Source organism: Calidris pugnax, unplaced genomic scaffold, assembly GCF_001431845.1.
Source record: "Calidris pugnax isolate Ruff unplaced genomic scaffold, ASM143184v1 scaffold161, whole genome shotgun sequence".
Classification (NCBI taxonomy): Eukaryota; Metazoa; Chordata; class Aves; order Charadriiformes; family Scolopacidae; genus Calidris; species Calidris pugnax.
Window position 1 is genome coordinate 1,265,709 of NW_015090955.1, and position 24,869 is coordinate 1,290,577.

General features: G+C 44.6%; 1 protein-coding gene across 1 annotated transcript in view; it reads left to right on the forward strand.

The window, feature by feature from the left end:
* Positions 1 to 22: 22 nt before the first annotated feature.
* Positions 23 to 24,869, forward strand: part of UBR4 (ubiquitin protein ligase E3 component n-recognin 4) — a 101,725-nt gene continuing 76,878 nt past the window's right edge. The window contains exons 1-27 of the mRNA XM_014952035.1: positions 23 to 160; positions 4,637 to 4,734; positions 5,467 to 5,570; positions 6,982 to 7,111; positions 7,216 to 7,355; positions 7,657 to 7,759; positions 8,295 to 8,436; positions 9,561 to 9,685; positions 10,392 to 10,516; positions 10,751 to 10,810; positions 11,193 to 11,383; positions 11,629 to 11,728; positions 12,382 to 12,519; positions 13,018 to 13,135; positions 13,554 to 13,741; positions 16,336 to 16,495; positions 16,628 to 16,713; positions 17,684 to 17,853; positions 18,491 to 18,773; positions 19,387 to 19,519; positions 19,932 to 20,011; positions 20,307 to 20,435; positions 20,883 to 21,065; positions 21,290 to 21,412; positions 21,502 to 21,731; positions 22,728 to 22,937; positions 23,955 to 24,056. Coding sequence (XP_014807521.1) covers positions 27 to 160; positions 4,637 to 4,734; positions 5,467 to 5,570; positions 6,982 to 7,111; positions 7,216 to 7,355; positions 7,657 to 7,759; positions 8,295 to 8,436; positions 9,561 to 9,685; positions 10,392 to 10,516; positions 10,751 to 10,810; positions 11,193 to 11,383; positions 11,629 to 11,728; positions 12,382 to 12,519; positions 13,018 to 13,135; positions 13,554 to 13,741; positions 16,336 to 16,495; positions 16,628 to 16,713; positions 17,684 to 17,853; positions 18,491 to 18,773; positions 19,387 to 19,519; positions 19,932 to 20,011; positions 20,307 to 20,435; positions 20,883 to 21,065; positions 21,290 to 21,412; positions 21,502 to 21,731; positions 22,728 to 22,937; positions 23,955 to 24,056 — 3,785 coding nt within the window. The 5' untranslated portion in view covers positions 23 to 26. The remainder of the gene's footprint in view (positions 161 to 4,636; positions 4,735 to 5,466; positions 5,571 to 6,981; positions 7,112 to 7,215; positions 7,356 to 7,656; positions 7,760 to 8,294; positions 8,437 to 9,560; positions 9,686 to 10,391; positions 10,517 to 10,750; positions 10,811 to 11,192; positions 11,384 to 11,628; positions 11,729 to 12,381; positions 12,520 to 13,017; positions 13,136 to 13,553; positions 13,742 to 16,335; positions 16,496 to 16,627; positions 16,714 to 17,683; positions 17,854 to 18,490; positions 18,774 to 19,386; positions 19,520 to 19,931; positions 20,012 to 20,306; positions 20,436 to 20,882; positions 21,066 to 21,289; positions 21,413 to 21,501; positions 21,732 to 22,727; positions 22,938 to 23,954; positions 24,057 to 24,869) is intronic.

Below are 24,869 nucleotides of genomic sequence, written 5' to 3' on the forward strand. Positions count from 1 at the left end.
CCCTTTCGCCTCCGCGGAGCGGAAAGATGGCGGCGGGCGGCGGCGCGGGGGCCCCGGCGGAGCCGGGCTGGGAGGTGGCCGTGAGGCCGCTGCTCTCCGCCTCCTATTCGGCCTTCGAGATGAAGGAGCTCCCGCAGCTGCTCGCCTCGGTTATCGAGAGGTGAGGGCTTACCGGCCCCGGGCCCTGCCTTCCCTCAGCGTCCTTCCCTCAGGGGGTGGGTGGCCGGCGGCGGGGAGGGGAAGCCGGTGGGGGGGGTTGTGGGGAGAAGACCCTGCCGGGTGCTGGGCAAGGGGGACAGCGGAGGTGGCCGGCGGCTGCTGGGACTGCCGGGGAAAAAGGGAGCCCCGAGCAGCGTCCGGGGAGTTACTCACGCCCAAGCCACCTCCCGCTTTCCCGGGGACTGGGAGGCTCTCGGGGTGGTGCCCTTGGGACCTAATAAGCGGGGCTGGGGATGCACGCCCGGCTGTTGGCTTCGGCTGCTGCTCGGCCACAGCAAAAGCACCTTTTGACAGTTCCCCCGCGGAGAGGCTTCGGGACTGCTGTGGCCTTTGGGCTTTTGTTGAAGCGCTTGGCGCTTTCCCAGGCTGTGCGGGGAAAACTCGTCTCTCACCTGGGCTGTCTCCCCCGCTGACAGAGTCCTGGGGGGGGCGTTGGTGTTATTGACTTCCTTTTAGGTTTCTACCAGGGAAATACTGCTCGTATGTTGAGGAGAAATGAAACTGAAGGAAGTCAAGTTTACCTTTGCTTAACCAGAAAGATTAGACTCGGAGCATGGGAGCAGTTGTTGGAGCTATATAATTTAACTTATAGTTTATTTTGTAATCAGAAACACTAGGTATGATGCTACAACGTTATGCTCAGTTACAAAGATATAACCCTGACCACAATAAGTTGTTAGGAAACAAAAAATAAACACTGCGCCAAGGATGATAATAAAATAAAGCCTTGTGCTGTTTTACTTAATATAGAATGGCTGAGCACACAAGCAAGGGATGCTTAAATGGGTGTTCTGTGCCTGTATACGTATTGTTGTGGTTCACCTAGAAATTCAATGTGTGATTTGGGCAGTTCTTAGGCTGACCTTTCTTTTAGGGACCATTTCAGCTTTGCTGTCAGTGTGCCTGCAGTTCATTATTGGGGTGCTTGGGCAGGAGAACATCACAGAAACACTTAAGAGTACGTGCTTCACTTTTGGGAGAAGTCTGTTTCCTCCATAAGTGAGAACGATGGTTGCATTTTCCACTTGAGACAGCAGTTTGTTGGCTTTAAGTCGTGCTGCCCTGAGGTTTGAGTTGTGTGCCTGATGCTGACAGTGTTTCACACCTGGCAGGGTTCAGTGCGAGCACGAGGCCTTTTATTTCATATATCTTTTATTTCATGCCTTGATATAACATGTGGCAAATCACAGAGGAAAAAATAAAGCTTATTCGTGTTTGTAGCCATGCTCTTCTATTCTGAACAAATAACATATCTTTAGATAACCTAAAACATTTTACCTGTTCAGGTTATTTTTAGAAGATGATTCTTAGCTCTTGTAGTGTTACTGTTGGTTGACACCGCAAAGTGGCTGCATTTCTCCTTAAATAAATGTGGTGCAACGACAGAGAAATCACTAACGTTACTCTTATCAAAATAAATTAATAAACACTTTTTCCTAATGACTCTTACACTTAATTTTTAGGTTTAAGCATCATCAAGTTACTGGAATTCCCCTATTAGTATGCGTATTCAAGAATTTATAAGCTTTGGCCTCTTATTTGACATAAACTGTGGAAAATGCTGACTTGGAAAGATGCAGCTGAAGGGGAACACATTTTATAAAGTTTGTGGTCGAATGAGGTGGATTTTCAGGAGAGGGTTTTCTGTCGGGGGAGAACTCCTGCACCTGCTGCTGTGCCTTTGCGAGGAAGAGGCTGCTTTTGTGCCTGCTGCCTTACATAAAGGGTCTATTTTGGGCCTGTTTGAGATTTGGAAGCAGAACTGAGAAAGGAGGTGGTATTTGTTGCCGACGTGTTACATTTGATATTGACAGAGAGGCTTCTCGCTTCGTCTGAGTAATGAGTTTCCCTGGGAAGCAAAAGTTATTTAAGCAATAAATCACAATACGTCAGCTGAAAGTTATTAAATCTTGCTGTATGTGCAAAGTAACGTTCCAGCGCATCACAGAGTAAACTGTTATCACTGGTGAGGCCCCACCTCGAGGGCTGTGTCCAGTTTTGGGCCCCTCATGACAAAAAAAACATTGAGGGGCTGGAGTGGGTTCAGAGAAGGGCAATGGAGCTGGTGAGGGGTCTGGAGAGTAAGTCTGATGAGGAGAGGCTGAGGGAGCTGGGGGTGTTGAGTCTGGAGAAAAGGAGGCTGAGGGGAGACCTTCTCACTCTCTCCAACTCCCTGAAAGGAGGGTGTATCCAGGGGGGGTCGGTCTCTTCTCCCAAGGAACAGGCGATGGGACGAGAGGAAATGGCCTCAAGTTGCACCAGGGGAGGTTCAGATTGGAGATTGGGAAAAATGTTTCCACAGAAAGGGTTCTTAAGCCTTGGAATGGGCTGCCCAGGGAAGGGGTTGAGGCACCATCCCTGGAGGGATTTAAAAGCCAGGTTGACCTAGTGCTTAGAGCCATGGTTTAGTGATGGTTTTCATCAGGGTTAGGCTGATGGTTGGACTGGATGATCTGAAAGGTCCCTTCCTTCCCTTCCCCTGGGTTTTGTGCCTTGTACAGCTTGGCCTGTACAGCAGAAGGGTAATTGAGGGACGAGCTGCCAATTTCTCCTGTACTGCGTTATTCCCAAATTGTTCTCATTTGTTCTCTTAAAATACATCCTATACACCTACAGCTGATGATTTATAGTCGGGCGTGAAGAGGTAGGTGAGCAAAATTAGTGTCTAAATAGAAGAGAACACAAACTTTTTTGTACATTCAGTCTCTGGGCTCGTTACCCATCCATGCACTTCTGGCAAGAGACAGCAAGGTGAAGCCCGGTGAGCGAGACGTTGGGACTCAGTTGTGTTACACTGCTGAATAGCTTCAAGTAAAGCCTGTCTCTTCGTAACAGCTACAAAGCTGAGGAGTATTTCTCTCTGTTCATTTTTCTGGAGAATTGATGCATTCTTGAGTTTCTTCTGTTTCAGCCACGTCTCTTGTTATGACTGGAAACGATGATTTAGGATAGAAGAAGGGAAGGCGACTGGGCACAAATGGGGCACTGCTGAGATCAGCAGGGAACGGTGTGTCCTCTTCCTCCTCCCACCCTGCCAGAGCTGGGTGCAGGGGTGTGAAGGGGATACGTGGGTTCCTTTTGCCGTTCTCTGCAGCAGCACTAGTCACTGCTGAGCTTGAGAAATCATTTTAGTTGCAGTATCGAGCAGCGATAGGCTGGTGGCCTCTGCTCCCTGCATCCCCCCCAGTCAGAAACTCCGTTGCCAGAGGTGGAATTTCGAGAGGTAAAGTTGAAGTGGCCACTGAAATGGAGTCATACAATCTATTCTTTCAACTTGCTCCTTTCTGTCACTGAGTGAAAATGTGAAAGACACTAATTTAAGCATTTAGCAGGCAGATATCCACATCCTGCGGTTTTGTCGCAGGAAAAACGAAGGGCAGAAGTAGGTGTCAATCTATTCTTTCAACTTGCTCCTGAGTGAAAATGTGAAAGACACTAATTTAAGCATTTAGCAGGCAGATATCCACATCCTGCGGTTTTGTCGCAGGAAAAACGAAGGGCAGAAGTAGGTGTGGAGCAGAGAGGAGTTCCTGTTCTTGAGGTGGTTGCCTTCAGGTTCCTCTGCAGATGGGATGTGGTGTGACACGTTATTGCAGCAGCCTTTAGCCTGCTGTGTCTGAGCATAAATAAATATTCTCTGTGGCCGGTGAGCCCCACTGAGAAACCTCAGAGACTTGACTTCCAGTGTGTTGGTGCATACTTTGCTTTGCAGTTTTTACTTTTGCTTTGAATTGACGTGACATTTTAACTCGCTCCAAGCTTTACATTGATTTGTGCGCGGGGCAGAACGATGCAGATCTCTGCAATGGCAAATCTCCACCCATGGATGTATTTTTCTCCTCTCCGTGTTGCCTGCCAGAACTCTTTACTCCTCAGCTTGTTTCAGACACTGCCGCTGTGTATTTGTTGTTATTATGCAATTGCCTGTTCTGATCCTTCTGTTTTGCAGAATTGCACAAACTCCAGTTGACTCCGGGCCTTGACAGAAAGGGAATGCCAGTGCTCCAGCCCTGGCAAAGCCTGCCTGGCTTTAGCAGAACAAACAGTCCAGACTTTATGGGCAGCTGAGTTTAGAATAACTTACAGATTAATGAATCTCCGACAGGGAGAGTGATTGTTAAAGAGGCTGTCCTTTTGATGCTGTAAAGGAGAAACTTTGGCAGAATTGGAATTATTTCCTTAATTTCCTCTGTGGATAGCGATGCTGAGCCGTGGTCTCTCTGCTGCTGGAGTCCTGAGGATGTGGGAGATGGAACACAAGGGAGAGGATTCTGTCTCAAAACTTTGATTTGGGAAAAGCATGTGATTTTAATGATGGTGTCTGATATGTGTTAATAGATTTATCATATTCTGAGTGTGATGCGGTGCCGCTGTTGTGCTGTGTACAACTGACATATCTCCTGTTCTCCTCTTGCAGTGAATCTGAAATCCTGCACCATGACAAACAATATGAGCCTTTTTACTCTTCCTTCGTTGCACTTTCTACACATTACATCACTACTGTGTGTGGTCTGAGTAAGTGTTCACCCTTCTTTTGCTTCTCTTGCTCTGGTGTTATGATTAGGATATAGTAAAAATGAACTGGAACTGTTGTCCTTTTGGTATTTGTCTCCAACCCTCTCTCTGAATCAGACTTTAATGCAGAGACCAGCGTTCCTGGCTTTTGTGCTGGCAGAATGTCAGTTCAGATGGAGAGGGAAATGTCGATAGGAGTTTTTTGGCCACCGACTACTGGGCAGCGTAGACTTTTTGGCTGCTTATTCATCAGCCTGGCTTCATTTAGGGAAAATAATTTTTGGTCGAACGAAGTGTTGAAATTCGTTTTCAGGATTTTTAGATTATTCTGTAGCGGTTTTGTTACTACGTTGGAATAATGATCAAAACATTGTGACTCCAAGTATTTTATATTATTTTTGCTGACGGAATTTGGCAATTTCAACAAAAATGTAGTTTTGGTCGACTTGTTTAGTGTTCTTCAGTGCTTCTGTCAGTATTAAATAATGTTGCTGGGGAAGCCATTGTATCTATGTAAATTACCTTGTCTGGGTAGAAGGTATTATCCTTACTTTACTGACATTTCTTGGGTTACATTTTAATGAGACTGAATTTATATTGCATCTGTGTCTTAGACGTGATAGATTGTGTGTATGTGCGTGTTGTGTAGCATTCTGTTTTATTGAAAGCCTTAAGAACATCTTACACTGAATTATTTAAATACTGAGTGATGAAAGCATCTGCTTTTTGCAGTACCCAGAAACCAACTGCAATCAGTGGCAGCTGCTTGTAAAGTCCTGATTGAATTCTCACTGCTGCGTCTTGAGAACCCAGACGAAGCGTGTGCTGTTTCACAGGTGAGCGCGGGTTTTGGCCGTGTGGAGTGCAAGCTGGAGTGCAAAAATGGACTTTGGCCTCTAATTCTGAAATATTTGCTCTTATGTTACCTAAAACAAAATTACTGAAGTTCTTAAATATACTTGAGATGTAGCGCTTCGGTAGAGACAGATACCTGCCGGATCTTCTGTGTTCTTGTTGTCTGGAGACAAGCTCTGAAGAAAAGGATCTGGGGGTCCTGGTGGACAACAAAATGACAACGAGCAAGCAGTGTGCTCTTGTGGCCAGGAGGGCCAACGGAGTCCTGGGCTGCATACGGAAAAGTGTGGCCAGCAGGTCAAGGGAGGGCATTCTGCCCCTCTGCTCTGCACTGAGGAGGCCACAACTGGAATCCTGCATCCAGTTCTGGGCTCCCCAGTTCAAGAGGGACAGGGAACTGCTGGAAAGAGTCCAGCATAGGGCTACAAAGATGATTCAAGGACTGGAGCATCTCCCTGATGAGGAGAGGCTGAAAGAGCTGGGACTCTTTAGTCTGGAGAAAAGAAGGCTGAGGGGAGACCTTATCAATGCCTACAAGTATCTCAAGGGCGGGCTGAGGGAGGAGGGAGCCAGACTCTTTTCAGTGGTTGCCAGTGAGAGGACGAGGGGCAACGGGCACAAGTTGGAACATAAGAGGTTCCACTTGAATATGAGGAAGAACTTTTTCATGGTGAGGGTGGCAGAGCCCGGGAAGAGGCTGCCCAGGGAGGGTGTGGAGTCCCCTTCTCTGGAGATTTTCAAGACCTGCCTGGATGCTCCTGAGTAACATGCTCTGACAAGCTCTGGGTGGTCCTGCTTCAGCAGGGGAGTTGGACTGGATGATCTCTATGGTCCCTTCCAACTCTAAAAATTCAGTGAAATTCAGTGGAATGTACCCTTGTGAACAAGCCCAAGTAAAGGTGGCCTGAAGCCTTGCTTAAGCAGATCTCAGTTAAATCTGTTGTGGTTCCTATAGTCTGAATTGGTTTTGTGCAACAACCTGGATCAAAACTGTTCTGTCGCCCATTTGTTGAGTTTTTAAAGATGAATTCTTCCCCCGTTGTATTTTAGTCTTCTAGGAAGGCTAAATGACTTCCTTCAAAGAGGAAGGACATGTGAAAAGTGTTCACGTAGTGTAGCTGTTGAGAGAGCTGGCTTTAAGCCTCAGTGTGTCATAGGAGGGAGAGCTTTTCCAGATGCTTTTCCATAAAAAGCACATGGGACAGTGTTAGCGACCTAAATTATCTGCAGTTAATGTGCCATCACAATCTTAGGCATGAGATCAGAGTGGATTTGAGACGTTGCGGTACTGAAGTTGCAGTACTCTTAATGCAGCTGCTTAGAATAAATGATATTGAGGAATAACTGGAATCAAGAGACTTTAAATTGTACTTGGTGTCTTTGTCTTTGTAGAAACACCTCATTCTCCTGATAAAGGGGCTGTGCACGGGCTGTAGCCGCTTAGATCGAACTGAAATTATTACCTTCACCGCGATGATGAAATCGGCCAAGCTGCCTCAGACTGTCAAAACCCTCTCTGATGGTAGGTGTTTTAATTTATGGTTATGCCACTGCGGCACTGGAGGTAAGCACAGAAAATACTATGGCTTTGATATATGAAATGATGTTCTGCGGTTTCCCCTGCAGTAGAGGACCAGAAGGAGCTGGCCTCCCCGGTGAGCCCAGAACTGAGACAGAAAGAAGTGCAGATGAACTTCCTCAATCAGTTGACGTCGGTCTTTAACCCTAGAGCCTCGTCGTCACCATCTATAATGCCAGAGGCACAGGTAAGCAAACAGCCCTAGAATCGAAGCAGTCTGAATTTTAGCATTAATGACTTTGGTGCTGGCAAGGGCAGAGGGCAGTAAGTGGTAGTTTTTTAATACACATGTGTAAGGAAAACCATTCTGAAGTATTTAAATCCTGCTTGCATGTTGATGAATGGGATTGTGTTGGCAACAGTAGTTTTGCTGCCTCGTGGAAGCTAATGTTCAGTGATATTCATAGCTCTTTTGAGGGTAGAGACTTACTGTGATAATGTGGATTTTTAATGCTTCCATGGTCTATTTACTCTGTGCTTGCTTGTAGGTGGAAGGAGAGAGCGAGGATCAAGGTTCCACAGATCAAACCTCTGCGGCAAAGACGAAAAGCATATTCATTGCTCAGAACGTAGCCAGCCTACAAGAACTTGGTGAGAATCAGCTTTTTAGCATCAGGGGAAAAAAATACTAGAGCAAATGACTTTCCAGAGTTACACCTTACAGCTCTGAATGGGAAGAAACTTTCTGACCTAAAGCATTTGTTCTTTCGGGCTGACTCGGTTGCCGATGTTACCAAGGGAGGTTGTGGCTGTAGTGTAGTTTTCTTCATTGCAGAGGAGATGAGCTCGGTGTATTTGTGTGCAGTAGGTTTGTTTTAGGGGGGGGGGAAAGGTGGGATGATGTAAAATAGCCTGTGGGATGGATTACTGGGCAGGTGTGAACTAGACCTGCTGTGCCACATGATATACACACAGAGCTTTGTGACACCCGTTACGAGTACTGGCTGTAAACTTCACCGGCTGCTTTGTGTGTTGTAAACTAGTCTTTATCCTATTACCTCATCTGTGATGATATTTTCTCACCACCAAGAACAATTAAACCAATTACTGATGACCGTTAGATCTGTTCTGCTTAGAAGCTGTGCCATGGAAGAGTAAAGCTAACGCTGCTGGTTTTGTTTGGTAGGTGGCTCTGAAAAACTGCTGAGAGTGTGCCTGAACCTCCCGTACTTCTTGAGATACATAAATCGATTCCAGGACGCGGTGTCGGCCAACTCCTTTTTTATTATGCCGGCCACAGTGGCAGATGCCACCGCTGTTCGCAACGGGTAAGAGTCTGTCATCGCTCTTCTTTGGGAAATGCTGGCTAGATGAGAGAAAATAACCAGGCAGTATCAGTTATTGTCCTGCTCCTGTGAGCTGTCCTTTTCAATGCATTCATCAATGACCTGGGTGAAGGGATGGAATGTACCCTCAGCACATTTGATGATGAAGCAAAACTGGGAGGGGTGGCTGACACATCAGAACACTGTGCTGCCATCCAGTGAGACTGGGACAGGCTGGGGAGTTGGGCAGAGAGGAACGCACCGGAACACTGTGCTGCCATCCAGGGAGACCGGGACAGGCTGGGGAGCTAGGCAGAGAGAAACTTGATGAAATTCAACAAGGGCAAGTGCAGGGTGCTGCACCTGGGGAGGATTAACCCCCTGCACCAGCACAGGTTGGGAGGGACCTACTGGAGAGCAGCTCTGAGGAGAAAGACATGGGAGTCTTGGTGGATAATAGGATGCCCAGGAGCCAGCAATGGGCCCTGGTGGCCAAGAAGGCCAATGGCATCCTGGGGGGCATGAAGAAGAGTGTGAGCAGCAGGTGGAGGGAGGTCATCCTGCCCCTCTGCTCTGCCCTGGGGAGGCCCCATCTGGAGCACTGGGACCAGTTCTGGGCTGCCCAGTTCCAGAAGGACAGGGAACTGCTGGAGAGGGTCCACCAGAGGCTACACAGATGCTGAGGGGCCTGGAGCATCTCTGTGCTGAGGAAAGGCTGAGGGACTTGGGTCTGTTCAGTCTGGAGAAGAGAAGACTCAGGGGGGATCTGATCAACGCCTCTAAATCCTTCAAGGGTGGGTGTCAGGAGGATGGGGCCAGGCTTTTTCCAGTGGTGCCCAGGGACAGGACAAGAGGAAAAGGGCACAAACTTGAACATGGGAAGTTCCATCTAAACATGAGAAGGAACTTGTTTGCTGTGAGGGTGGCAGAGCCCTGGCAGAGGCTGCCCAGAGAGGTGGTGGAGTCTCCTTCTCTGGAGACATTCCAACCCCCCCTGGACACGTTCCTGTGGGACCTGCTCTGGGTGACCCTGCCTGGTGTGTACATCGTGTTGCTGAACACGTGTTGTTCCTGTAGGTTTCATCTGGTGTGTACATCGCGTTGCTGAACACGTGTTGTTCCTGTAGGTTTCATTCACTGGTGATAGATGTGACCATGGCACTGGACACTCTGTCTCTGCCTGTATTGGAGCCCCTGACACCCACACGACTCCAAGATGTGACTGTTCTTGCTCTCAGCTGTCTCTATGCAGGTGAATGGATTTCCTATTATTTCTTTGAGCTTTAAGTCACTCTCACTTCTGCTGGGCCTTGTTACCTGCACGTTTGAGGCTCAGCCCACAAGTAACCTTTATTCCTCATGAATTTGTAAGCCGTGCAGCGTACTGTACAGAATGGTGACTGGCTTAATGTGAAAATAGTTATAGTGACACTGAAATACCGATGTATTCTGCAAATGTTCTTGTCCCTATCTGAAAGAAAGACTGAGTGACTCAACATCTTCTTAATAGCCTGTCATTTCTGCTCTTTTTTTATGTTCAGAGCAGAATACTTTTTTGCAATGCTTATGGCTTCAGCTTAATTGGTTATACCCCCAAATCAACCTGGTTTCCCAGGAGTGGTTTTAGTTCACCAGAATCCTGAGTGTTTAATTGGTATGGGTAAGATTTTAAAGAGATGGCAGGCAGTGTGAAGATTGCCTTAAAAATGATATTGAATTACGTGGTAAAACATTTCCTCCTTTAATTGTTCTCACGTGTTTCTGAAGAACAAAACCTGACTCTTTTGAGGGTACTTCAGAAAGGCTTTTTTGATCTGTCAGCTGTAATATTGAGTATTCCCAGCTCCATCAAGTTCATGGACATGTTCGATACTGTTTGTTTTAATGTGCTAAGAAGGAACATTGAGTCCCGAGATCAGCTCTTAATAAGGACGTTTCCTCCCCTTGTTTTCCATCAGGTGTGAGTGTGGCAACCTGCATGGCCATCCTCCATGTGGGTAGCACTCAGCAGGTACGAACTGGGTCAACAAGTTCCAAAGAAGAAGATTATGAAAATGATGCTGCTACTATTGTACAGAAATGTGTAAGTAGAGGAGAGAGCTTGTCGTTTTCATTCTTGGCAAGTGAAGTGCTTAGAATTGGTATTTATTCAGATTGGTGTATATATCTATTATTTATAGGCGTTAAACTTGCTGACGAAAGAAGTAATGGGGTGATTAATTGTAGAGGGCAAAACACAACTGTATTTGGAGTGTTCGTTTTTATTATTGCCCAGTGGAGCCCTTAAACATGACCATGGTTTTGAACTTATTTGCAGCTTGAAATCTATGAAATGATTGGACAAGCCATCAGCAACTCGCGTCGTGCCGGGGGCGAGGTAAGATTTGCATCTCGGGAAGCTTTTTCACTCTATTTGTGCTGGTGTATTTCGGCGTTTGGATTGACACTATTTTGTCTTTTTTGGTGCTTTTTTTTCACCCCCGACTTCGCTTTTGGGATGATAGCATTATCAGAACTTCCAGCTGCTCGGCAGAGCCCTTAAACATTACCATGGTTTTGGATTTATTTGCAGCTTGAAATCTATGAAATGATTGGACAAGCCATCAGCAACTCGCGTCGTGCCGGGGGCGAGGTAAGATTTGCATCTCGGGAAGCTTTTTCACTCTATTTGTGCTGGTGTATTTTGGCATTTGGATTGACACTATTTTGTCTTTTTGGTGCTTTTTTTTTTCCCCCCGACTTCGCTTTTGGGATGATAGCATTATCAGAACTTCCAGCTGCTCGGGGCTTGGTGTTTGCTGAACAGCCTCTTCCTCATCTTGAACCTCAGCCCCACGGCCTTGGCTGATAAGGGAAAGGAGAAAGATCCTTTGGCTGCTCTTCGCGTCAGAGACATCATCGCTCGTACTAAGGAGGGCGTTGGGTCTCCCAAACTAGGACCTGGGAAAGGGTATGTAATTACCCCACTGAAGGAATCACTGTCCTGCTGGTGTGTCTAACCAAGCCCAGCAAGCAACTGCTGTGGGGTCTTGTTTGGTCTCTTGAAATTTTATCTCCATTTGTAATTCAAGTCTTGATTCTTGGAAAGAAGACAAGTCATCTTTTTCAGTTTAGCAAAGCAGTCCCTTTATTCAACTGAATATATATCTATATTATTTTTCCCCTGAAGTTACATGGTATCCTTTGTTTCTGTAGGCACCAGGGGTTTGGTGTTCTCTCAGTGGTGCTGGCAAATCACGCTATCAAATTGCTGTCATCGCTCTTTCAAGATCTGCAAGTGGAGGCATTGCACAAGGTATATAGGGAGCACGCATGCTGTTGTGAAACACTTTGCCTTCTCCACTGAAACACACTTTAGTTTTTATCAGTTTAGCAAAGCAGTCCCTTCATTCAACTGAATATATTTCTATATGGTGCTGGTCTCTTCTCACAGGTAATTAGTGACAGAACGAGAGGGAACGGCTTCAAGCTCCAACAGGGGAGGTTTAGATTGACCATTAGGAAGGAATTTTTCACTGAAAGAGTGGTCGGACATTGGAATAGGTTCCTGCTGGTGTGTCTAACCAAGCCCAGCAAGCAACTGCTGTGGGGTCTTGTTTGGTCTCTTGAAATTTTATCTCCATTTGTAATTCAAGTCTTGATTCTTGGAAAGAAGACAAGTCATCTTTTTCAGTTTAGCAAAGCAGTCCCTTTATTCAACTGAATATATATCTATATTATTTTTCCCCTGAAGTTACATGGTATCCTTTGTTTCTGTAGGCACCAGGGGTTTGGTGTTCTCTCAGTGGTGCTGGCAAATCACGCTATCAAATTGCTGTCATCGCTCTTTCAAGATCTGCAAGTGGAGGCATTGCACAAGGTATATAGGGAGCGTGCATGTTATTGTGAAACACTTTGCCTTCTCCACTGAAACAAACTTTAAATTCTCTTTTCACTGCTGCCCTCCAGGGCTGGGAGAGTGACGGGCCGCCAGCGGTGCTGGATATCATGGCTCAGAGCACATCCATCCAGAGGATTCAGCGGCTGATCGATTCTGTGCCGCTCACTAATTTGCTGCTGACTTTGCTGTCTACTTCTTACAGAAAGGTAAGGACTGCCAGACAGCAGGAGAGCTTCTCTGGCTGCCCCACTCCCCCTACTCCGCATAGAAAATTCTCTCTTTACAAACTGTGACTACACTAAGAAGAATTTAGAATTCTTCTTTCAGAAGCTGTCGACTGGGGCCTCTCTTTTTCCTCTTCTCAGAGGTGTAAATCTGACAAACTTGTTCTAAGAAAAATGTTTTGTAAGTTCATAGTTATTTGTGAGTTTAGTGAGAAGATGCAAAGATCATATTTAAACCAAATGCCTTTATGTTAGAGCTGTTACTTGAAGTGTTGCCTAAATGCTTGGCATAGATTATTTATTTTCAATCACCCTGCGCGATTTTTAATACAACTTAAGGGTGAGAAGCCTTGAAAAACTATTAATAAATTAATTGAGTCAAATTTGCTAGTTGAAAATTAGAATGTTAGATACTCTATAGTTTTCAGATTCTTACCTTTCATAATGCTAAAATTTAACTCATTCTGCTGTTTTCCTAAGGCCTGTGTCTTGCAGCGTCAGAGAAAGGGCTCCATGAGCAGCGACGCAAGTGCCTCCACCGATTCCAACACTTACTACGAGGATGATTTTAGCAGCACCGAGGAGGACAGCAGCCAAGGTAAGAGAGTTTGAAGGAAGCAACTTAAGTCAGGATTTTATGTTGTCTTTCAGCTTTAGTGGAAACCCGGCTACTGGGCTTTTGCCTTTTTGGACTGGAACGTCATATAATGTTGAAAATATGAAACAGTTTGTAAGATCTGTTTGGCAGAAGTAATGCTGACTGTACTCTTTTATGTAAACTAAAGCCAGAGCGGCTGGGATTTGGCAGTATTTCCTTAAGAGGAGAGTGGAAATAATTTCTTCTTGTGAATTCCTGCTGGACTGCTGTAGAAGTGATGTGCTTTGGAAAAGAATAATGAAGATAGCAGACAGCTGTGCTCACTGAAACTCTTTTTCAGGCTTTTTCTAAGCCGAGTAGTCAGCGTACTTAATTGCTTGTAACAGTATGCTTTTGTTTTTCCTGCCTCCTGTGTTAGACGACGATAGCGAACCAATCCTTGGGCAATGGTTTGAAGAGACAATCTCTCCAAGCAAAGAGAAGGTGGCGCCCCCACCACCCCCTCCCCCCCCCCCTTTGGAGAGCTCACCCAGGGTGAAGAGCCCTAACAAACAGACTGCTGGGGAGAACGGGAACATCCTGGCCAGCCGCAAAGACCCAGAATTGGTATGGGATGTTCTGCAGGCTTACAATGAAGTAACTGGCCAGCTGTAGCATTGTTTACGTGTCAGTGGCTCACCACATTGACAGATGACATGATAAATGTCAGGTATTTCAGTACGTTGCTGATGGAGAATCAGTGACTGTACTGGCTTTGAATAAAGAAGTTGTCTCTACTCTTCCCCCAGGTGAAATATCACTGTATTTGTTACCTCCAGGTAACGTTTAGATTGACCATTAGGAAGGAATTTTTCACTGAAAGAGTGGTCGGGCATTGGAACAGGCTGCCCAGGGAGGGGGTGGAGTCACCGTCCCTGGCTGTGTTTAAGGGCCGTTTAGATGCAGTGCTGAGGGACATGGTGTAGGGGAGGACTTTGTAGAGTAGGGGAGATGGTTGGACTCGATCCCAAGGGTCTCTTCCAACCTGAACGATTCTATGATTCTATCATTCTATATTATTTTTCCCCTGATGTTACATGGTATCCTTTATGTTTCTGTAGGCACCAGGGGTTTGGTGTTCTCTCAGTGGTGCTGGCAAATCACGCTATCAAATTGCTGTCATCCCTTTTTCAAGATCTGCAAGTGGAGGCATTGCACAAGGTATATAGGGAGCGTGCATGTTATTGTGAAACACTTTGCCTTCTCCACTGAAACAAACTTTAAATTCTCTTTTCACTGCTGCCCTCCAGGGCTGGGAGAGTGACGGGCCGCCAGCGGTGCTGGATATCATGGCTCAGAGCACATCCATCCAGAGGATTCAGCGGCTGATCGATTCTGTGCCGCTCACTAATTTGCTGCTGACTTTGCTGTCTACTTCTTACAGAAAGGTAAGGACTGCCAGACAGCTGGAGAGCTTCTCTGGCTGCCCCACTCCCCCTACTCCGCATAGAAAATTCTCTCTTTACAAACTGTGACTACACTAAGAAGAATTTAGAATTCTTCTTTCAGAAGCTGTCGACTGGGGCCTCTCTCTTTCCTCTTCTCAGAGGTGTAAATCTGACAAACTTGTTCTAAGAAAAATGTTTTGTAAGTTCATAGTTATTTGTGAGTTTAGTGAGAAGATGCGAAGATCATATTCAAACCAAATGCCTTTATGTTAGAGCTGTTACTTGAAGTGTTGCCTAAATGCTTGGCATAGATTATTTATTTTCAATCACCCTGCGCGATTTTTAATACAACTTAAGGGTGAGAAGCCTTGAAAAACTATTAATAAATTAATTGAGTCAAATTTGCTAGTTGAAAATTAGAATGTTAGATACTCTATAGTTTTCAGATTCTTACCTTTCATAATGCTAAAATTTAACTCATTCTGCTGTTTTCCTAAGGCCTGTGTCTTGCAGCGTCAGAGAAAGGGCTCCATGAGCAGCGACGCAAGTGCCTCCACCGATTCCAACACTTACTACGAGGATGATTTTAGCAGCACCGAGGAGGACAGCAGCCAAGGTAAGAGAGTTTGAAGGAAGCAACTTAAGTCAGGATTTTATGTTGTCTTTCAGCTTTAGTGGAAACCCGGCTACTGGGCTTTTGCCTTTTTGGACTGGAACGTCATATAATGTTGAAAATATGAAACAGTTTGTAAGATCTGTTTGGCAGAAGTAATGCTGACTGTACTCTTTTATGTAAACTAAAGCCAGAGCGGCTGGGATTTGGCAGTATTTCCTTAAGAGGAGAGTGGAAATAATTTCTTCTTGTGAATTCCTGCTGGACTGCTGTAGAAGTGATGTGCTTTGGAAAGGAATAATGAAGATAGCAGACAGCTGTGCTCACTGAAACTCTTTTTCAGGCTTTTTCTAAGCCGAGTAGTCAGCGTAGGTAATTGCTTGTAACATTATGCTTTTGTTTTTCCTGCCTCCTGTGTTAGACGACGATAGCGAACCAATCCTTGGGCAATGGTTTGAAGAGACAATCTCTCCAAGCAAAGAGAAGGTGGCACCCCCACCACCCCCTCCACCCCCACCTTTGGAGAGCTCACCCAGAGTGAAGAGCCCTAACAAACAGACTGCTGGGGAGAACGGGAACATCCTGGCCAGCCGCAAAGACCCAGAATTGGTATGGGATGTTCTGCAGGCTTACAATGAAGTAACTGGCCAGCTGTAGCATTGTTTACGTGTCAGTGGCTCACTACATTGACAGATGACATGATAAATGTCAGGTATTTCAGCATGTTGCTGATGGAGAATCAGTGACTGTCCTGGCTTTGAATAAAGAAGTTGTCTCTACTCTTCCCCCAGGTGAAATATCACTGTATTTGTTACCTCCAGGTAACAAAGGCTGAAGATAGTATCTGTTTGGGTTACAGAGGGAGAGGGAAAATGAGGGCAGAACTATAAGCTGATGGAGTGCTTTTAGCTCCAGCCCTGTTGGGTAAAGACAAGAATAAATAATGCAGTTGAGAAGTTAGAGACTTGCAGCCTTTTCAGAGAATTGTCCTGGTACAGAGTGCAGGGAGCTGGGTGGCAATGAGTGAGCCTGTGCTCTGCTGCTGGGGCTGGAGTTGGGGGGCTTGATTTATTTCACTTGTGGTTTAGTTTTTGTTTGATGTTGTTTTACAGTCCCTCTGCTTTTGTTGTTTCTATAGTGCGTTTCTCTTTTCTTTTCAGTTTTTGAGCCTAGCTTCAAACATTTTGAACTTTATCACTTCTTCTATGCTGAACTCCAGGAATAACTTCATTCGCAACTACCTGAGTGTGTCTCTCTCGGAGCAGCACATGGCTACACTGGCCAGCATCATCAAAGAGGTGGACAAGGATGGGCTTAAGGGTGAGTGAGCAGAGCTTCTCTGTTGGAGAACACAGTCTGTGGAATTTATAGATGTATGTTTTCTTAGTTTCATGTGGAAATTTGAAATGTAGGAGAGCAATGGCAGTAAATGACTTGATCCCCATCTTACAGGCACGTCAGATGAGGAGTTTGCTGCTGCACTGTATCACTTCAACCATTCCTTGGTGACCTCAGATCTTCAGTCCCCTGCCTTGCAGGTAAGTCCATGGTTGAATGTATAAATAAATGAAGAAGTGTTGGTGTCTGCTAATGTCTCTACACGGACTCACCACACCTAGAGTAGTGTGTTGATGGTTCCCTTTGGCACTAGAGTATATTCTTCTGCAAACAGAGCTTGGAATATTTTGGATCTAATGAGCTGGATGACCTCTGCAGTTATCCAGTACAAAAAGTCCTGTAGAGTGTAAACTTAATGTTTAGAGTTCAAATTAACCCACTGAACTTCGAAGGTGATGAAAGCTGAGAAGGAAATGAGTTTGTGTATTTTGTTTTGGAGAGTTGCCTCTATCCATGCCTTTATCAAGGGGCATTCCTGCAGATTTGCTTTGCTGTCAGGACAGATGCCAAAAGGCCTTGGAATTCTCTGAGGAGAGAATCAAATTAATCCTTTTGCTTTAATGTGCTGACTTTGTAGCCTCTAGGCTTCTTTGCTAGGTCATGGGCTGACTCGACTTAACACTGTAAGTAGAGGTTATAAATCTGCTTACCAATCAGTGAATTCAGTCCCTATGCTTTTCATTAACTGTTTTCTACTATATTTAAAATACTATGGTGTTTTGGTGTTTTTAAAGCAGTTGGGCTTTTCAGAAATGGGTCTTTTTACTATATTTGAAAAGAAACAGGCATCACTGTCATCAAAGGGGTCATCTCCCAAATTCTTGGATACAGAAGATAGTAGCATAATCTCTTCTTTTGGGATCTTGCAATAAATGAGTAGAGCTCAGAAATGCCTTTTTTTCTGCATTGGTGTTTAAGTTGAAAGTTTGTTGTGTTTTAGGTGGCAATGGGAGAACAGAAGTATCGCTCAGTAGCTGTATCATTCGTTAGGGATAGGAGAAATGCTGCTGTATGAACCCTACTGTTTATTTTCATCTGTATGTTTAAATCACACTATTAATTAGAGCATCAAGACTTGCCTCTTTTCAAGAAGTCTCTGTTTTGTTCCAGAACACACTTCTTCAGCAGCTGGGAGTCGCCCCTTTTTCTGAAGGTCCGTGGCCTCTCTACATCCATCCGCAAAGTTTGTCGGTGCTCTCGCGACTTCTCCTGATTTGGCAGCATAAAGCCTCTGCCCAGGGAGATCCTGACGTTCCAGAATGCCTTAAAGTTTGGGAAAGGTGAGATAATTTTATATTAAGCTAAAAGGCAGTCATCTCTCTCATGTTTTCTATCAAGTGAAAATTCTCTGGGACCAGTGTGACAAGTATGGGGGTGTTCCCTGAGCGGTGATGGTACACGATGCTCGGAGGAGCAGAGGGTCAGTTGCTGGATTCCTTCACTAGAGCATAGGAAATGAAACCTCGAATCAGGATTTAAGTGGGTGGAGGCTGAATTACTTGCAGCAGTGCTGGTTTTAAAAAGGGAAGGTGAATGTCTGATTTCAGTAGGTTTCTGGTAGGTTCTGTTATGATGGTGCCAAGATTTTTCCTCTCTGTGCCATTACCTGAATGTGAAAGTCTCTGACAGGGTTTGGATGACTTCAAGCTTTTCCTGGGGGAACAAAAGTCTGCATCCCCCTTTCTCCCTTTGAAGGATTGTTCATATTTTCCATCAAATGTATTTGCCAGTAACTGAATTTCTGTAGGTTTTACTGTTTGCATAGTCTCGTTCCAGTACATAATATAGTTAATAATGTATGAAATTGCCACTATTAGAAGAATAAGCAGAAAAATATAATTAAGATGTTTCTCTTATCTCTGGTCAAAGAGCTTTTAAAGATGGCTCTAAGTTTACAAACTTCTCTCCTACTGCCAGGTTTGTGGGCACACTGAAGCAAAATGCCTTGCAGGGGACTCTTCCCAGCGACACAGAAGATCTGAATGTTGAACATCTCCAGCTGCTGCTGCTTATTTTTCACAATTTCTCTGAGAGGGGCCGCAGATCCATCATGATGCTCTGTATCCAGACAATTGTGGAGCTGACGGTGAACATGGATACCCAGCAGTGTTCTGTGCCACTGATTGTGGCACGTCTGCTCTTGGTGTTTGACTACTTGCTCCATCAGTATTCCAAGGCCCCCATGTACCTATTTGAACAGGTAAGATTTGGAGATCGTGTTCCAGATATTTAATTGATCACCTGGCAGAAACCTGTAACAATTATTTGCTGTGTTCTGGTGTCTTCATGACCTTTGCAAGTAAATGGGTTTTGATGTTGTTGGCAGCCTTTTTGGAGTTACAATGCGTGCTTAACAGCAGCAGGTTCAGTTTGAGTGTAAATTCCTTGTGTAACTAGTGTCCCAATAAATCCTGGGTCAATTTAGGACAGAGTGAATGCCTCACCTTATCTTTCAAAATCTAAAGTATTCAGGTATTTAGTCACCATTTCACAAATACCTTGTAGGCCCTGTCCTTGCTTTAGCTTCTCACTGTGGAGGTTTTTGGCACTGTTCTCATGAGTGGGATGCTTGTGTTTTGTGTGGGGCTTTTTTGGTTGTTAGAAGCTTGACAATTGATTTAAGTTGCTCACTCCAGATTAGAAATCATCAGGTAGGGGCCAGGGCTTCCCTCATAAACTGGGATGCTTGTGTTTTAGCAATTGGCTTGTTTGTATTTTATGGTTCTTTTTCTGTTGGTGGTGGTGTTTTTCCCTGCTACCCCTTACTGACAAGGATGACATGGGTGGTTTTTTGGGTTTTTTTTCAAACTTAGGTACAATATAATTTGCTGACTCCACCCATTGGCTGGGTGAGTGGATCCCAGGACAGTAGCAGAAGAACCTCTGTCCCAATTTATCATGGCTTTAAAGAAGTGGAAGAAAACTGGACCAAACACTGTTCATCAGGTACGAAAGAAAACATAAGAAATTTTTTATTCCAAGATTTCTTTTAGAAATAAATGAGAGCTGTTCCTGCGCTCTGGTGTGGGTAGCTCTTCCTGCTTTTAATGAGCATAATTACAATGGACAGATAAAAATGCATGTAATGCAAGAAGTGTTTTATTAAACAGAATTATTGTAGGAGTATGCTACGAGTAATTAAAAATGAATGTGTATATCTTATGATTGTATGAGTTGGAAAACCTTGGCTGTGTATACCATGGTTAAAAGCATGTATAATCTGTCTTGGAGCTGGCTTGGTAGAATCTGGTATTAGTCTTAAATGTGAAGGGGTGTGGGGAGGGAGGAGAGAGGATAACTCAATACTGTGCCATTGAAACTGTTATTTTGACCATTATTTTCTGTCCTCCTGTTCCAGATGCAGTTCCACAGCCCAGGTTCTACTGCATCCTATCTCAAGAAGCTTCTGAAGATGATCTGAACCGTCTGGATAGCACGGTATTGGGATTTCTGTTTTAAAAACCTTTCTGTAAGCCTTGAGGACCATGTTGATTTGACAAGTTTCAGTGAAAATAGACAAGATGAAAAGTCTCAGTGAAGCAGATAGAGCAGAAATATTTCACCAAGTAGAGAAAAGAGTAGTGGTACCCAACAGAACTAATTTATCGAAGTTTTATTTTGCGTGGTTTTGGTCTGTGTGTATTCTGAATACTTAAGAGAAGAGCTTGACTGTATATAAATGCAGAGCTGTGCAATTTGCAAAGCAGTGATCCTGACTTGTCATCTCTTGCAGGTTTGTGAGGTCCTTTTCTCTAGGACTATGAAGTATGACGAGCTTTACACAGCCCTGACTTCGTTGCTTGCAGCCGGGTCACAGTTTGATACACTTAGGAGGAAAGAGAACAAAAGTGTCACTGCACTGGTGAGGCTGTGTTGCTGTAATGTTGGCTGTGTTGAGGAATAACAGGTTTTCAAGCAAAGTATTTAACCAAAATATTCTCAGCAGTGGTTGGAGTACTGGGGAACTTAAAACACCCATAGTGTTTATGGTCGTGGTACATCTCATACGAGTTTTTAATTCGTAACATGTTTTAGACTTGATATATGTCCCTGGTAATTCCAGGAGGTCTGGCTAGAATATGATAAGGCAGAAAAAAATTGTATAATCTTTCCTTTATTTTTTTTTCCCCTCACTCCTCTCTGTTGCATAATTTCTTGTAGAATGTGACAGAGACTCAGTCCAGTAGGCGTTCATGTGATTTGGCACATCTGCAGGAGTCTAGAGTCTCCGATGAGACAATTTCAGTAGCTGTAATGACTGAAACTACAGGTTTTCTTTAATAATTTGTCCAACTGTACTCCTGTTTAGGAAGCCTGTGCACTTCAGTACTACTTCTTGATACTGTGGCGGATATTGGGGATTTTACCTCCATCCAAAAACTACATGAATCAGCTGGCTATGAACACGCCAGAGATGAGTGAGTGTGATATTTTACACACATTGCGCTGGTCCTCCCGTCTGCGCATCACGTCTTACGTCACCTGGATCAAGGTACAGCCCCATCTCTATAGGGGCGTTTTGTGATGTTGTTTGATAGTAAAAATATCAGTCTCTTCTTCCGTGCTGGCTGCGTGTGGAATTTGTTCTGTGGGCATGGTGGGGAGAAATGGGAAGTTGGGTTTGTGTTTTCTAAATTGTTCTAGTCTGGTAATTGGCCGAGTGGTTAATTATAGAGCACTTCTAAAGTGTGACAAGTCTTTCTTTGGTGCCTGTAGGATCACCTTACCAAGCAGGGCATGAAAGCTGACCACGCTGCTTCTCTCATTGAACTGGCCTCCAGCAAGTGCAGCTCAGTGAAGTATGATGTGGAGATAGCAGAGGAATACTTTGCTCGACAGGTAAGGTGGTGTCGGTGCCATTGTGCACATGGAGCTTCTGTTTCTGTGGAATGATTTGAACTTACTGTTCCATCCCTTTCTATTTGAAGATCTCTTCTTTCTGCGGTGTTGATTGCACAACTATTCTCCAACTGCACGAAGTTCCCAGTTTACAGTCCATTTACACACTTGATGCTGCAATTTCCAAGATTCAGGTTTCTCTAGATGAGCACTTTTCCAAGCTGGCTGCAGAGACTGATCCACACAAGTCTTCAGAGATAACCAAGAACCTCCTGCCTGCTACGCTCCAGCTTATTGACACTTATGCTACATTTACCAGGTAAAGTCAACAGAATTGGGAGGAGATTGTCCCTCTGTACTTGGAACTGGGGAGGCACCACCTCGAGGGCCGTGTCCAATTTTGGGCCCCTTAACACAAAAAAGACATTGAGGGGCTGGAGTGGGTTCAGAGAAGGGCAACGGAGCTGGTGAGGGGTCTGGAGCACAAGTCTTATGAGGAGAGGCTGAGGGAGCTGGGGGGGGTTCAGCCTGGAGGAGGCTGAGGGGAGACCTTATTGCTCTCTCCAACTCCCTGAAAGGAGGGTGTAGCCAGGGGGGGTCGGTCTCTTCTCCCAAGGAACAGGCGATGGGACAAGAGGAAATGGCCTCAAGTTGCACCAGGGGAGGTTCAGGTTGGAGATTAGGAACAATGTTTCCACAGAAAGGGTTCTTGTGCCTTGGAATGGGCTGCCCAGGGAAGCGGTTGAGGCCCCATCCCTGGAGATATTTAAGAGATGGGTTGACATGGTGCTTAGAGACATGGTTTAGTGATGGTTTTTATTAGGGTTAGGCTTATGGTCAGACTGGATAATCTTAAGGGTCCCTTCCAACCTGGACAATTCTATGATTCTATGAGTACAATTTTCTTCTGTGCATAGGGCTTTCTTTGCATTTTGTTTGTTGTTTTCTTATAGGAAAAAGTGAAATGAAAGAATTATCTTTTTTTCCCAGAGCCTTACTCAAAAATATCATAAAGAAAATAGTTGTTGGCGCTGCAGAGAAGTTGAGAAGCCATTCTGTGTGACAGCCTGGCTGTCTAGGAAAGCTGTTGTAGCTGTATATGTACAAAAGTAATGTGTAGAGTTTTCCAAATGAGGACCATTCTTCTGAGGGAAAAAATGGCTTGGTCAGTGTATTTGTCCTGGCTTTCTAAAGAGTTTTTATCACAGAATTCCATCCAGGCTCGTGCCTTACTTGTCTGACTTCTGATTCATCCAGTAAAGATGTTCTTTGATACGTCCTACGGAGACTTAACTTGTTTCCTTTTCTTTTCCAGCTGGTCGGATGATTTGAACCCGCCACAGGTGATTCATTCCCTGTTGCCTCTCCTTTTGGAGACCAGCACGGAGAGCGTGGCAGAGATAAGCAGCAATTCCCTGGAACGGATCTTGGGCCCTGCAGAGTCAGATGAATTCCTGGCACGTGTCTATGAGAAGCTGATCACTGGATGCTACAACATACTGGCCCATCACTCCGACCCAAACAGGTGAGGGGCTCCGTGGCTCATAGTTTTCCAACAAAGCTATATACAAAGAATTACTACAGTGTGTTTAAACATTGGTGTCTGTTCTTGAAGAGACAACAGAAAGGTGAAAAATCAGCTTATTTTTATCTGTTGAAGACTCCTGTAGTTGTAGACTAAAAATACCCAGATATTATATTCATGTTAAAACAATTTTCAGCACTGCTGTTCAGGCAGTGTGGATTTTAATCATCTCTGTAACTCTGGATAGAGCAACTCTATATTAGGATATGGGTTTTTTTTATTTAAGCAAATAGAAAATTATGTAAATACAAGCACAAAATCAAAGCTGAAGATGCTGACCTAACTTGCTTTATATTCTTTTGTCTCTGTTCTTGCTGTTTAGAAGGATGGCTAATCCCTGCTTTATCGTAGCAAGATTTGTGCTTCCCACCCCTCACTTGCTGTGTGTAGAGAGGGAATAAGCTCGATGCTCAGATGTTGATTCTACCCATCCGAAACATAAAACCATTAGGCAGGATGATGTTGCATCTTTTTAACACTGATCCTCTCTGGATGGAAGGAATTCAGAGAGAGATCTACTGCGCCTTCTGGTAGAGAATGTGAACATAATTGGATTTTACTTGCAGGGTGCGTTGCGGAGCGGGGATGAGCATAGGAGAGAATGGGGAGGAAGAACACTAAAAGAGACTTAAAGTGTGAAAAAAAGCAGCCATTTAGAGGAATTTGTAATGTGAAGTGTCTGAAAGGTCTAGATTATTCTAGGTTTCTATGTAACTTGCCTACAGCATCATGTGCTCCTTTTTTTTCTGATCATTTGGTGGATTTGTTTGTGTTTACATGTGTTTATATATGTTTATTCATCAATTATTTTTCACCTGTCTCTTGAAAGCTGAGATGCTTTCAGCTAGTGCAAAGTTTATCAGAACCTTGTCAGCAAAATTGATTACTTCTTGACCCTCAGAATTGTTGAAATCTCTCTTATATGTTCTAATTTAATATGCATCTTTTGATCCTCAGTGGCCTGGATGAGTCCATCTTGGAGGAATGTTTGCAGCATCTGGAGAAACAGCTGGAGAGCAGCCAGGCACGAAAAGCCATGGAGGAATTCTTTTCCAAAAGGTGAAGTCATCATCAAAATTGTAGGCCAAGGACTTTCTTTCTCTTCCTTTCACTCTTAGCTTGTCCCTCTCAACACCCAAGTGATGTTAGTGCCATTGTGCAGGAAAAGATAGAGCCATGTGAGGAGAGGATGCCCTTGAAGCAGCGCAGGAGAGTGTGAAAAGACTTGTCATGTGGGAGAGGACTTTTATTTGTTGCTCCAAATAAAATATTCAGCAAGTCCTAATAGTGATCATCAGTGGGGAATCTTGCAAGAGGATCGTTTTGTCAAAAGCATTATAAGGAGTTTTTTGAGAGATGCTGGTCTATAAGGCAGTTACAAATCCCAAGTTCTCTCAGTGCTTCCTCAGGGCACTGGGTTGGTAATTTTAATGTGGGGTGTTGGCCCAGTTTAGAATTATGAAGACAAATTGTGATGGAGACAGCAGAGCACAACAACAGTGTTGTGAAGAGGTACAAGGGTGAACTGGAGGAAAGCTTTTCTTTATTCAGAAGCTGACCATTAGCTGGTTTTGCTCTCTACTTGTTTATCAGTCTGGTGGCTGCCTGTTGTACTTTAGTAATGTGGAAGACAAAAATAGGCAAGAAAGTGTTGAATTTTGGTTTGGCAGGCAATGCAGGCCCTTTTGTGACTTGGTAGGCAGAGAATACTGATCTGCTACTCAGGAGCTTGTGAGATTCACAGGTTTTTGCCTGAGCTAAGATTTTTCTTCTTGTCTGAAAGCAATTTCTGTGGCTCAGCTGCTGCGCTGGGCAATGTTACACAAACTGGTGCCAGTCCTAAATGTGAGGGCAGAGATATTTAAGTGCAAA